Below are 14,931 nucleotides of genomic sequence, written 5' to 3' on the forward strand. Positions count from 1 at the left end.
GCAGTGAAGGGTTAATTTTTTATTAGTTTTGACTTAGTTATAATATCTTATATAATACTTTAATATATTGTATAATACCTAATAATAATAGTTAAAATCATGAAAGGAACTTTAACCCTCATATTCCAAAAAGAGACGGAGTTTGTTTTTTTTTTTTTTGTAGTTCGGCTACCATATTTAACACATGTGATGATCGGCAAATTATTTTATTGTTAATACAGAAAGAAATTAGGAAACACTTATTGGTAATTAATTTTTTTTTCTAGAACTAGAAGGGCTTACAAAACGCAATACTAAAAGTGTTAAAAAGACAACACAATTTAAAGTGCAATTTGTGCGTTCGGTTTTGAATGTTTGGTATGCATTATACAGTTTATGAGATTTTGTACTATTGCCTCACTCTTACGGTTTAATTTCTTATTACTGTAATAACTATATCTGTAATAACTGTGTCGACTTCTCTATATATCAATTTTAACTTTGAGGTTTAATTTTTAAACTTTCATTAAAAATAAGTGAACTCTGTGCCGGTTTTTAGGAAATATCTTAAAAAAAAAAACACCATTCGTGTGTAAAAACAAAAGTAGTGGGACCTATAAAAATAGTTTCAGATTGAAATCGGGTTTTTTTTTTCTATCGAGACCCAAATGGTGGGCGGTCTCATTAATCTGGTCTTCGGTTACTTCGGTTTTGATTAGCATGTTCAATTTGTCCACATTGTAGTCGACCATTCCTGAGAACAGAGCGGGCCACCGGAAGATGGTCACCAGGCGATGATGGAGCTTTTTTGACTCTTCACTGTCCCAATCGAATTCTACACCGGGGTTTATCGTGGTATCGGTTTTCAGACAACTACTCAGACTCGATACGTACGTGTACAGCATTTTGAATGTTTCATAGTTTGGTGGGACCGAACCCATTGCGTGCAAAGGTAACACAAGCTGTTTGATTTCTGGATACTTGAACTCTTTCTTAACCTCTTTCTTAATTAGGCAATCGATGTCTCTCACCCGTATGTCCATAAGGCCTCGCAATTCGCTCATGCTAGAATTGATTATGTCACTGGTCCTCAAAGCGCCTTGGACCCCTTCGTGGATAAAATCAAAGTCTACCATGTCGCACCCTTCGTCCGGTCCCGTATGAGCGTTAGGAAACGTTAACGCTTGGTTGGACGATTGTTTAAGGTAAGTCAACATGGACATAAGCCCTTCGTCCACGAAATCGTCTTTGTGCACTATTTCGTCCGGAACCCTGAGATCGGCCCCCAAGTAGTTGAGCACATAATTCAGTAGCTCGCACTTGCTGGAAAAATTACAATGGTTTTTGATATATGCGTTATCTAGGAAGGCTTTTTTGAGTTTGCGGTCGGCGTCCGTTTCTTCGAGCTGGTTACGCGCCTTAAGGGACTGTCGACTTTCCTTGAATCCTTCGAACACAACGTTGTGAACGCTTTCTAAGTCGTCGGGCAATTCCGGAAGTGTTTTTACTCGGTACGTATGCGTGGCCCTCGGGAAGCAATCGATGGTCAGGTTCGGATTCTGTTCGATTTTTTTCTCGATTAGTTTGAACCTGTGCCGGCACTGTTCGGCATTACGTCCAGGCACTTGCTTAGATATTTCAGACCAAGTCCATTCATTGGGCGCGTGTCGGTTAACGGCACTCAACAACAGCTTGTCCTCTTCGGGAACCCAACCGCCACGATATATTTCGCTCAAATAGGATAAGTTTCGTCGATAAGCGTTTCGAATTTGCGTAGTAGTTCTATTAGTCAGATTCATAGACACGACGGAAGCTGGAATATTGTTTTTTTGGGCCGCACTGATTATCATCTTTTCCTTGTCGTCCAGTAGACCCTTTTTGATACCCGGCTTCAAGCTAAACATCCACCTAAAACATCCATTTAAATTTCTCTTTTTGAGCATTAAAACGCGTGAAATAGCTGATTTGAGCGTTTTTGTTATATATTTATAAATATTAAATAGTTTCTGAGGTCACTAGAGCAGTGTTGAGTAATATCGTTTTCTAGATAAAAAGTTCGAATAACGAATAAAAAGAAAAATATTAACCCATATTTTCGAGAAAAAAAAATTATTCAAATAAAATGGGCGCACACTTGTTGCCTCCCAAGAATATCTGAGTTCCCTCCGGTGACCTTTATTTCTTATCGTAATATTTTGGGTCATAAACTACTAGTTGCTTCCCGTACCAGGTATTCAATATTTTTCATCCGAGTTCCTCTCAAGGTTATCCGAATTCCTTCCCAACGATCCCTATTAAACCAGGTACACAGTACAACGAAACTTTACTTATTTTTAATAACTTTACATAAATACTTGCAATCTGCGTACTACCAAATTGTATACTATTTTAGAATAATCAATTATAGTGTGTATTTTACTTTACATGTGCAATAGGTAACCGATAGTAGTACCTAATTCTGTATATGTATCAGTTTTTTGTGGAAACTAAATTTAAAACCATTTAAAATGTTAAGGGTTTTACCTTTTTCGCTTGTCATTTCTTTAGTTACTTCCATTTTACACAAATTATATTAAAATTAAAACTAAACACCACGTAATTACCGCTTTTTAGACTACTTTGATCTATAATAACATTGATATCGGGATACCCACACATAACAACTATATCGATAGCCGTCAAACGTTGACGTTAAAAATAATTACAGCATACAGTTTTAAAATCAGATATTTTTAGAAGGAAATTCAGATGAAAAATACTAAGTACCTGACACGGAAGGGACCCGGGCATCTAGGTCGCAAATGCCGGGGGGTCAAATATAGAGGTCATTTCACTAAAATGTCATGTTTTTTTAAATCTTCTAAAATTAATTCAATAATCTATTCACAATTATTAAGTACCTTTAATAGGACTAAAAAGTAAAAAATTAAATTAATTAATTTAAAAAAAACTTCTTTTAAAAACATGCTTTTCTAAAATATACTAAAAAAGTTAAATATATTAAAAAACTAAACAATTAATTTACTACAAGAACAATTTACCAATCAATTGTAGCAAATTTTTGTTAAAATGTCAATTACTTTGAAAACAACCGAAAATTAACAACATTTTTTAAATAATGTTAAACATCTTTTATTTTTTACTAAAAAGAAAAGAGCGGGCCCTATTCAACAAAGTCCAAATTCATTGAGTTATAAGTATTATAAAATGTATGTGTCACACAGTGGCGTGCAAAGGGGGATATATCCCCGGATCCCCCCAAGGGCCTTTTTTATACTTTTAACATTGAAGTTCATCAACATACTATGTAGTATGTAATTTGTACGTACTCGTTGAAAACAAAATTTATCATCGAAAATATGTGCTGTGGTAACTGATAAGTGATATCAAAGACATTAACCACAATTACATGACATTATTTATGACATCCCTCTTCATACAAAATTCCTGCGCACGCCACTAATGTCACATCTTAATATTAAACCAAATTTAAATTACAAAAAAACCTTACAATATAAAACATTATGTGATAAATTTATTAAGGACTTTGTTGAATCGGGGACGGGCGACGCAACGACTCATTCATACCTCTCATCTGTAGCTAAAAAATTACATCATAAGGTATGATGTATTGGGTAGTGTATTTGGGTATTATTATAGAGGAAAGTTTTTGCTATACATACATAAGCCACAGATACATCATAATTTATATCTGCCGCACAGTGGTCTGAGAATGAAATTTAGGTGGCAAAAATAGGCCATTAAAAATGTTCAAAAAATCAACTTTTTTTTTCTAGGATCTCATTAGTATATGATTACTGGTGTAAATGTAAAATTTCAACATTTTTTGAACTGGAGTTATAGCCAAGTGAACTAAACACATATTGTTTTTTCTGTTATTTTGAAAATAAAAATGCCGATAATTAATTAATTTTTTTTGGCTATTAAAATATGTAAAATAAAAAAAAAATGCTTGATTGTTTAGTAACATATAAAGATTATAAAATAAAAATAATTTTTTTTTTTTTTAATTTAAGTCAGAACAGCTGGAAAATCCTACCTGTTGTAAATCTGGTCGTTTGAACGCCCCGAGTCGTGCATGCCATAGTATACTTTTTGCCAATTGATCATTTTTTCGATTGAATTTTCTTTGATCACTCTCATAAGTTTGATGTCCTCCTCTTTGGACCATTTGCCTTTTGTATATAAATTCCCTTTGTACTTTTGATAATGAACAAAACACTGCAGCTCATTGCGGTTTGTTTCCAACTCTTCGGCGATATGCGTCCAGTTTTTCTCGCCATACTTTTTGGCGAGTTTTATTAAGTTTTTGTCTTCTTCTTTGGTCCATTTGGATCTAGATACGTAGGGCTTCAGCATGAGGTTCCAGAATCGCTGACACTGCACGTCCGATTTGTTTGTCACTTTGGCGATGTGAAGCCAGTCGTACTTGGTGTCAGACTCCATGAATTGAAAAACCAAACGTTGAAATGGCGTCTTTGACAACACGTCCAATTCTTTTTGGATTTCCATGATTTCGACTTTGATTTTTCTTTTTATGACCGGGTCGTCAATGGCGACCAGATCTCGTCCTAGCCGCGCCTGTTGGGCTAGCATAGGAGTTTTGATTTTGTCCAATACTTCTTCGTGTATGGCTTGCTCCAGTTTGTTCTTGAACTCTTGATTCCACAAGTTTCTCTCCACGCATTCTTCCAGTATGAACCGGCCGTTATAAGACAATATCAGCCTACCGGTTTCGTATAATTCCATCAAATGAGGATTATGTGGACAATTCGATAGCCCTATTTTGAAAAAATTCGCCAGATGCGCTTTTTTCTTAAGGTCTGGAATAGCCATATCTGACAATAACTTTCGTTCATATTTAATCACTTTGTGGGCTTTGGCCGCGTTTCTTTTTGACACTGCAATGTTTGTCATAAAGGTACTCCTCGTTTCTTCCAAGTGGACAATATTGCGGCCTATGGTGTCGATAAAGCTAACACATCTATCTAACAACTCCTCGCGTAAGCTGCTGCTCTTTTGCTCTATACTGTCAAAATCAATTGTCCTGATTTCGTCGAAAAAATCTTTCATGCCGTCATCCGGATCGCCTTGTGATTTCTGTTCCGATAAATCATGGTAATTACCGTCAAACATATAACCGTCATTAGATACATCGGGTTTTTCATCTTCGTCGGTATCGCTGTGTTTGAATTCGTTTACCAACCAAGTAAAATCACACGAATTTGCAGTAACGACAATATTCTCAAATTCCATAGACGTCCCGGGGGTCGGATTTCCGTATTCATCCATCATAGAATGGTTTTCTAATGTATTATATCTGAAAAAAACTATATTTCATTAAATTATAATATCCCCAATGTCAATTAAAAGTCACATTAAGAGAAAGGTATATACCCTAAAATATAGTAGGGTTCGGTTTCGTCAATTTTTTTGAAAAATTTAAATTTAAAGCTAAAACAATGGTTTTTATTTATTACTGTGTAATGTGTCAATAATTATTTCACTAAATAAATATATTCTTAATGAAGAAATCAAAAAATAGTTTGGTATTAATAAATTTTGTATAATATACCACTTGTGTCATTTTAAAATAATAATGGATATTTTTCAAAAAAAACTAATTCAATCAAAAAGTCCTATAGTGGCTTTAAACTTTAGAGTTACACTGAAAGAAGATTAAAAAAATGATACAAAATTCGAAATGGCCGAACAAATTATATGTTATATGAACACGCTTTTTTTAAATGGTTGTTTACCAAAAAAATGTTCTCGTCAAAACTAACAACTTTTGTAGGAAAAAATGTTCAATAAAATCTATATTTTATGAGTTTTTAAAGCCATTTTTTTTACATGATTATGTCCTATAGCTGGGATCTATCTGGAATTTCGTCATCAATTTGCAGGTCATTTTGTGGCTCAGTTTTTCGATCATGACACCGAATTTACAGACGTAATTACATTTCCATTCCATCAACCATAAGGCCTATGTTCTTTGTTGAGGACTTATCTACGAATTAAAAAAAACGCGCTTAGGTATATCGATCCAGTAGTTTCAGAGATAAGTAGGTATAGTGCCCCGTAAAGCGTTCTATACATGCAGGTTCCAGGTATACAAACGGCTGTAGGCGAGTTCGAACAGACGTATTCATGGCAAAATGAAGAGTCTGGCTTTCCCACCACCCCTCTAAGCATGACAGAAATGTCATGCGCCATCTGGCAACCAAACTAGGCCCGGTTAAATGTGCCATACCCTAAATAAATAATGTCAACATAACAATTATTATTTAGGATGTCCACCGTCCCACGAAAAAAACGTAAGGTTTAAACAGATTAATCATAACTCATATGTTACTATTATACGAAGAGAGATCTAAAGATAAAGAAGTGTTTAAGGATTTGTTAATTTTTTACAAACGTTGTTACTTATTACTATTTAAAATTCAGTAAAATAATAACAGTAATATAGGCTATAGAGTAACATAACATTAAACAAAGAAATCGTAAAAAATACTTTTTTCCACAGCTAAATTATTGAATGAAGTAAAAAGAAACATTATAATTCATATTTATTAAAAATGTAGGTATGCGTTGTCAAAACAATAAATATTATGCACTATTATGTAATAGTTGTACATAATGTATAATGAATCATAAGAACATGACGCTGCTCATAGCAATAAAAAAACTAAGTAAGCTAATATACTGTATCATAATAGTATAGTATAGTTATTACAATAGTTTATTAGTTGTTACCACGATGTAGAGAAGATAAGGTGACGCTACTCAACTTCTTATTAGTAAAATTACGGGGTCGAATGCTCAGGCATTTTGGTAGTTCAGCCTTGCTGCACAGGCGGCGCCACCATTCGCCCGGAGGCCGATATTTTCTATACGGCTTATGGGCGATAAACGTTATTTTTTTTATGTTAATTATTTGTAAAATATATAATATCTAAGAACTAATTACACATTAATCTGAACATACATTTATTAATAGGTATATTAGGATAAATGTATAGTTGTTAATTAAATCGAATAAGGAATTGAAAAATGTTGATAGTGAAAGAAAAGAGGTTTCAATAGCCTATACATAACATTACACTTAATTATAAATTTTATATAATAGGAATAATAATACATAAGTGTAGAATTGTTCTATAAATGAATTATAAGTATATTATTGTACTTTAAATTGTATATATTAATACATTTTAATAACTACAGTAGCATTCATAAAAATTATCCATTGTAATGAACTGTAGCGTTCAATACAAACACTATCTTAACAGTATACGAAATATAGTAATTAAATGATTTAGACTTTAGTAAAACAAATAAACTGCCAAGATAGATTTGATTCAATTTAATATATCACTTTTATAAACAGTACTTGCACGGGTAAAACAAGTAAGAGCAATTGAATACATACTCGCTGTTTCATTGGGGTTTTATAGTACAAGAATGCAAGCTAGCATATCCTAATACTTGTGGTAAACAAGTATTAACAACGTCATTTACATAGAATTGAGTACAATGATAAAATGCTTAAATGCTAACTAAGTATTACATCTTAATTAAAATCTACCCAAAACAACAGTAAGCAATAATGTTTTACACGTGTCATGGCATGGTCAATATTGTATCTCAAGGAGATCTGACCATTACACCATACTGTATAATATGAGGTATGGTATTTCAAAAGGGAATAAATTCAATTTTCGAATATTAGTTTTCTTCCTACTTTGAAACGCCAGTCTATATAATTGGTCTAACTATACAGAGCAATTAATCAGTGACGTCGTGGATCCATTTAATAAAACTTAATATTCGATAATTTCCTTAAATGATGAACGTAAGTTAAGTTCATAAGGCATAGGCCAAAGACACCGATAAAAATGAATAAGAACAACAGTATTTTATATAATTATATATGCCGCGGTATATTATGTAGACACAAAATATAAACAATTATTGGTGATGCAAATATCATCCTTAGGAACACAATGTAGAGAATATATCCCTGCTTCGTCCCTAGGAATTGCACGTATTCGGAGACACTTAATTGGGGTTTATGAATGTAATAAATATCCACCTTATACAAGTGATACTTATTTTGAGAAATTAAAATAATCGTGTCGTAAGACAAAGAGAAAGTAAAAAGAGACTCTCTACTCTCTTGATGTATACACAGTCAGAGCACTAGAGTATAACGGGTTGCCGTCCGGGTTCTTCGCGGATGTCGAAGAGGCGTTGTTTACCATTGGATTAAAAAGAATTAGAGATTGAGAAAGGATAGGTACAAGGTGCGAACGAATCGCAAGACACGAGTACCTAAGGAAATGTAAGCACACGCAGTACGAACGAATCGCAAGACACGTGTGTGTGGAGAGGAAAGTATAAGGTGCGAACGAATCGCCAGACAAGTGCACGAGGAAAGAGGAGAGACTACTAGGTGTTAAATGAACGAACTCTCGAGCTTAAACCTTGTAGACGGACAGCGACAACCGAGCACTCTTGAGTGATGACATGTGGTTACGGTAAAGTCGACTGACAAAATATCATTGAATTTAATTGTCTTTTATATTGTTTTACAATTTGCAATTAAGCGTTATTGTTAATTTAATCGTTTGGTCGTCAGCCTCAAGTCGCCAGAAGCATTGCCCGCATTTATTTTAAAAAACACGTAATCTATATTGATGACGTCGACGTGGTTATCACATAACAATCGGAAAAAAATTATCTATTGTTATGTAAAAGCGTACTAAAGTGTGTTCACTCAAATGGATAAGGCTCCGTTTATTAAGTCAGAGGTATTAAAATTAACATATGCTAAATAATTCTCCGATCCCCGTTTTAATATACCCTACTTTATAAGTCCCTTTTAATTACCCTATATTAAGCTTTATCTTGTAAAATTTTCTAGTTTCACTTAGTTTTTAGGGAACTGCATTTTTCGTGCAATTATTCTTTAGACCTTCAAAAACTATAAACTCAATTTAAAAAACTTCTCTGGTGCTTAAAATTCGATATAGCGGGGGGGGGGGGGGTGGTGGTATATATATATTATTATAAAAGGATAGTCAACGTTCGACCAAAAACGTCTTTTGTCGAATAGGAACTAGAATAAATAATACATTTATTAGACTACATAAACGAATATTGTGGTTTTTAAAATAATATATAATCTATAGTCTAAATTAAAATTAAATTACACGTAATATATTTTTATTTATCAATAAAAATGACAGTAATGCCGGGTCCACACAGAGCGAACAATATTAAAACAAAACAAAAAAACGATGTTTTTTGACAATTTCCAAACAATTTTGTTTTTTTCAACAAAATGTCCCGTTAGTAGTGGGAAATTTTGTTGATGTTTTTGTTTTGTTTGTGTTTTTATGAACACTATAGGTCGGTTTGGACACAATGTGTATAAAAATAAAAACATTCATCGACCATCGTGTCAATACAGTCGAGACCATTTCAAGCGACTAGTCCTGTACCGATTTTTCGTTTGTAAATTATTTTTGTGTGTTGTGAATTTAAATTGTATTTTTGTTTTTGAATTATTTATATTTTATACCATGAGTAAAAAAAATGGTCTGTAGATGAAACATGTAAATTGATCGAGTTATACCGCGAAACTCCAATATTATAGAATACCAAAGAATTAAATTATAAAAATAAATTTAAAACAACTGACGCACTAAATCTATCTTCGATATTTCTTTTAAGTTTCCACATTGTTATTTTAATTTTTTAAACAATTTTATTATTAAAATAAAAAAAATAAAAACGAACTAACCAAGAACCGAATAGATCGCACTTCGAAAGCAGACTAAAGTCTAAACTAGTATAAAAGTATGAACACAATTTTAAAACGATCTTTTCAGTATGGATAGATGAAAACAAAAACAAAATACAAACATAGTATTTGAACTTTGTTCATGTTTTTTTTTTGAGAATTTTTTTCAATTCCGTGTGGACAAATGTTTTTGACAGCTTTGTTTTTTATAAACAGAAAAAAGTTGAGTTTTTGTTTTGTTTTTTAAAAACCTCTGTGTGGACCCGGCATAACGTATGATAATAATATGTAAAAACCCCTATTAGTTCCATGTAAAAGTCGGACTCCGGGTGAATGGTGGCGCTATCTACGTGACAAAATGCCGTAATTTCTTGGCCCACTGATTTGGTTGGAGTGGCGTAACCTTATCTTCTCTACATCGTGGTTGTTACAATAGTTACATAGTTTATTATATATATCTGTTGAGTTATACAAGCCAAAGCCCATAATAACTCTGTGTCCTGTGACATCAGTTATCAATGTTAAACAATATTACAAACCACAGAATATTATGATAAATAAATTAAATTGTTTCTGTGGTACTACGTCTTCTAGTTTTATGATTAGTCGTTATTTTTATCAAAAAAACATTACTCTTGATCCTAGCATTCTAAATTCGTATGAATTATTATATATTTTGTTTAAATTTTAAAGCAGATAATATAAATAATGTGTATTCAGTATTGTGGAGCTTGTACAGAGTTTGGTATCTATTTGATGTGTTATTACTGTCCGAGCGCACGATAAAACTAGGTATATTGAAAAATGTAGACTTACTTTCATCTGACGGTGATATTTAGCATTTTCAAATTATATATTTGTGAAAATTTAAATTTTAAAGTTTGTGATTGAAAAGCGTGCTGACAAGTTAAATACAAAACGATCTGTATTGTTGACGAACTGTATACAGACAATAATATACTTGTTGTAATCCGCATGCACATGAAATGAACTCGGAAAGCGCTATCTGGTAACACTATGGTATACTATAAACCAATTATGATAGGTATCCCCGGTTAAACAAATTGTGAATTGTATCAATATTGTTGAGTGGTATCAACCATAGACCTATAAAGAAAGGGATCTTTATAGGTCTATGGTATCAACTAATAGCTATAATCACGATCTTGTAATATCATGGATATAATAATATATTTTATGTCTATGGGAACCCGCCTACCATTGTTATCAAACATGATACTTTTTGAGTTATGATAATGTTTTTTAGTTTTAAAATTAAAATTTCAAAGAAGAAAGTATTTAATGTGTACGAAAATAATTCTGTTAAAACGTGTATGTTATAATTTGAATTGTTTTTTTTTTTTGTTAGTTCATAGCTTGTCAATAATATTTTTTACAATTTTCTCTTCCGTGTAATTACTGTGTAACTACAATGAGTGCTAATGACAATGTAGTTCAGCAAAAAGGATCGCGATTAAAGTTAAACAAATCCTTAAGCAACACCGCACAGTGGGTCAAGCTAAACGTAGGAGGTACTTGTTTTCTGACCACGAAGTCAACTCTATGTAAGGACCCTAACTCCTTTTTATGCAGACTTTGTTCAGAAGAATCTGAACTCATATCCGACATGGTACGTTGTTATAATTGTTAGATAATCAAAAACTATATTAAATACTATTGACTAAATTATTTCAACTAACAAAAAAAAGGGAATATATTTCTAATCTATAATATTAAACTTTTTCTGGATTTATGTATTTCTAAAAACACTATAGATTCATTTTTTTAAGAATCCTTTTCCAAAACCTGTCCATTTTCTCCCCAACAAAGTGTTTAAGTCTGTAAAATTGTTGTAGTCGAAGATAATCTTTTTAAAAGACTAGGCATTTCATGATTACCATCCGAAATCCCGACAGCACTTTTCCCAACAACATTTCTCCCGACAAGAAATTTCCCAACAAGTATAATAATAATAATATATAATAATAAGTAACACTCTGGCTGCTAAGTAGCCAGTGTTATTTAGTGACGCTGCTAAGGATGTGTTCCTGAATGCAGATCTTGCTTGCTGCTTCCTTCGCATCTTGGCACACAAAATCGTCCTATAACTATACTAAATAAACCATTTTTTGATTAGATTAAACCAGATTTTATTGTCGGGGTAATAGCTTGTCGGGAAAAGGGTTGTCGGGATTTTGGATTCGAGGAAATGACCGGGAATCGTTTTTCATACATGAAAAAGGGTAAGCATTTTGTATACATTGCTGGGCATATTTATTATCAAAAATGGAGAAAAAACATGAACATTAGAATATACTATATCTATACTTCATCCTATATAAGTGTGTTATTGTATAGAAATGTTTTAGGATATGGAATGTGGGATACACCTTATATGATATAGAACATAGTATATATAACATTAATATACTATACCTTTTGATGAGTTTTTAAATTAAATCACTTTTTGGTTTATACTGTTGATAAATTCATTTTTGAAAAAAAAACAAATTGTCATTACTATCCAAAAAAGTTCACATTATCGTTTTAAGTTTAAACGTTTATTAAGAAACATTGCCTATATATAACCTATTTAAAAGTGATATGTGTAGCATCCTGTTAATATGTAAATTAAAATATAAAATACCTACATTTGTTAAAAACAATTTGTTTCATTTTTTTATTTCTAGACACCTTACAATTTTTTATATATTTTGTTAATATTTTTTATTTATTTAAGGATGAAACGGGAGCGTACATGATCGATCGTGATCCTACTTATTTTAGCCCGATTTTAAATTATCTTAGACATGGAAAATTGGTATTAAATAAAAACCTTGCTGAAGAAGGTAACTATATTTAATTATTGTAATATATTTAATATTTGTTATGGTAACTATTGTTTTATTATATAGGTGTATTGGAAGAAGCCGAATTCTACAACATAACCGAATTAATAAACATAATTAAAGAACGGATAGAACAGAGAGACAAAAAGCTCTGTTCAGAACAATCAAAAAAGCATACTTATCGAGTGCTGCAATGTCATGAAGATGAACTCACGTGGATGGTTTCTACAATGTCTGATGAATGGAAATTCGAACAAGTAATTTTTGTATATTGTTATAAATATTAATTATATTTAATGAAATGACAACTATTCATTTTTAGTTGGTGAATATTGGATCCAAATACAATTATGGCAATTATGATCAAGCCGAGTTTTTGTGTGTTGTGTCAAGAGAAGAAGGCCTTGCTGATTCGCCAAAGACTGAGTCCACCGACAAAGCCAAAGTAATTATTGCTTGTTATTATTATTTTTTTTTGCAATATAATTTTATAATTATTTTAATTACACATTATATGTAGGGTGGCACCTAAAGAACAGATGTTTTCAATTAATAACTTCTTTATTATTAAAAAATAGATGGGTCAAAACACCATATATGAACAAACATTTAGAGCGACCACCTCAAATTTTTTTGAAAATTACACTGCATGTCTGTTACGATGAAAACAATTTTCTTAAATTTGTTTGGCCATGGTCGTCAAAAGTATTTTGAGTTTTTTTCGTGATACATCTTTTTTATATTATCTTCGGCCAACTAAAAAATATTATTTGATTTACTTTTTCAAGTAACAGAAAGTTATTAGAACTGAGATTATAATCTAAAAAAATTTTGTTTTTTTGTGTTGCCTAAAATTTGAGAATTTTTCGAATATTTTTCAAAAAGCTGAGATAGTTTTACATAAAAAGTGAAGAGCACAGGGGCAAAACGGTAGTAGTCATATTATAAAATTTTTAGAGTATAGCAAAAACAAAGTTTGTGAATTCCTCTCCCTCTTACAAAAGAACAAAAAAAATCACAATAAATGCTATTCTAATAAAAAATGTATTTATTTAAACAATTTATTGATATAAATAAAAAAAATAATCGCATAAATTGAAAAAAACTATTTAAAAAAAAAAAATTTCATAATGTGACTACTACCGTTTTTCCCCTGTGCCCTTCATGTGTAAATTTCAAACTGGGTTCTCCATAAAATCAAAAAGAGGTAAAATTTCATAGAAAATCGATTAAACGACCATAGTCATCAAAATAGTTAAAATAGTTATGCATAAATAACATAATTTTCCATATTTTTTACTTTTTTATAAAATATTTCACCTCTTTTTTGTTTTTCAAATAATGTTTTATTATTTATGTTTTGATCTATGATCTATGATACACATGATGTTATAAATTATTTGTCCTATTGATTATTATATTCTATTGCCTAACAACTATTACAAGCAGCCAGTAAGTTGTTAATGTATTTTAAAATATTCCAGGAATTGCAACAAAGAGCATCCCGTATGTGATATATACAGTCGACTAAATCGGTTGTCATGCATGTATGCAAATTTTTCAAGACGATATATTATGTAACCAAAGATCTATGTAGTAAGTCAGTTGGAAGATTTATGAATACTCGTCAAAACACTAGATCATAATCAAATAATTCTGCTTTTGTTAATTTATTAGTAGAGTTCCAGTATGTAAATTAATCATCATTAATTTATTATATGTTATTTTTACATTTACATACTGAGTTGTTAATGAAAATATGTAAATCTCCTGCTGTAAAATAATTTAAAATTCTACAAAAAAATATCACTATGAGTTCTATTTTAAATGTTTTAAATATATCTATAAATATTGGAGATTAATTAATATAAACATTTTGTAATCTCATTACTCAAAAAATATTATGTTGCTACAATAATTGCAATCGTTATAATTATTATAACGATCACTACTTTTATGTTGTGTAAATTGTTGTCGATAATTGCTTGTAATCTTAATATTTTTAACCATTAAATTCTAATAATAGACAGAAATATAGGACTGAGAGTCGTTTAATGTTTATAGCATCTGTAAAAAAGGTATAAACATTATATATTAATAATTATTAATTAATTTTAAGTAATATGGTTACTCTTTTGTAAATTAGTTTCTTTGGTCTATTTTCATTGATACAGTTTTTTTACTTTTTTTTACACGTCACTATCTTACAATGGCTTATGTAAATTTATTTATACTAGTATATAGTATGTACCTATATTATATACATTTATAGAA

The 14,931-nt window shown here is 31.3% G+C and overlaps 2 protein-coding genes across 4 annotated transcripts; one reads left to right on the forward strand and one right to left on the reverse strand.

Moving 5' to 3' along the window:
- Nucleotides 1-136: 136 nt before the first annotated feature.
- Nucleotides 137-10,794, reverse strand: LOC126836203 (uncharacterized). Of its 3 annotated transcripts, none has more exons than XM_050569399.1 (3): nucleotides 10,625-10,794; nucleotides 4,040-5,320; nucleotides 137-1,887 (listed from the first exon to the last, which is right to left on the reverse strand). In XM_050569399.1, the coding sequence occupies exons 2-3, from the start codon at nucleotides 5,293-5,295 to the stop codon at nucleotides 594-596; spliced, it is 2,550 nt and encodes an 849-aa protein (XP_050425356.1). In that variant the 5' UTR covers nucleotides 5,296-5,320; nucleotides 10,625-10,794; the 3' UTR covers nucleotides 137-593. The 3 variants fall into 3 exon arrangements, with proteins under 3 accessions (XP_050425356.1, XP_050425357.1, XP_050425358.1); XM_050569400.1 differs by having other exon boundaries at nucleotides 4,040-5,330; XM_050569401.1 differs by lacking the exon at nucleotides 10,625-10,794 and adding an exon at nucleotides 5,854-6,025.
- A 261-nt stretch (nucleotides 10,795-11,055) lies between these two features.
- On the forward strand, nucleotides 11,056-14,554 carry LOC126836206 (BTB/POZ domain-containing protein KCTD5-like). Its single transcript, XM_050569405.1, has 5 exons — nucleotides 11,056-11,438; nucleotides 12,549-12,657; nucleotides 12,724-12,914; nucleotides 12,980-13,102; nucleotides 14,142-14,554. Exons 1-5 carry the CDS (start codon nucleotides 11,241-11,243, stop codon nucleotides 14,169-14,171), a joined length of 651 nt encoding a protein of 216 aa, XP_050425362.1. The 5' UTR covers nucleotides 11,056-11,240; the 3' UTR covers nucleotides 14,172-14,554.
- The last annotated feature ends 377 nt before the right edge of the window (nucleotides 14,555-14,931 follow it).

The sequence above is a fragment of the Adelges cooleyi genome, unplaced genomic scaffold (genome assembly GCF_023614345.1).
Source record: "Adelges cooleyi isolate 19-005CV unplaced genomic scaffold, UGA_ACOO_1.1 ACOO_flye_CR_arks_rails_tigmint_CR_PRNA_23, whole genome shotgun sequence".
Lineage (NCBI taxonomy): Eukaryota > Metazoa > Arthropoda > Insecta > Hemiptera > Adelgidae > Adelges > Adelges cooleyi.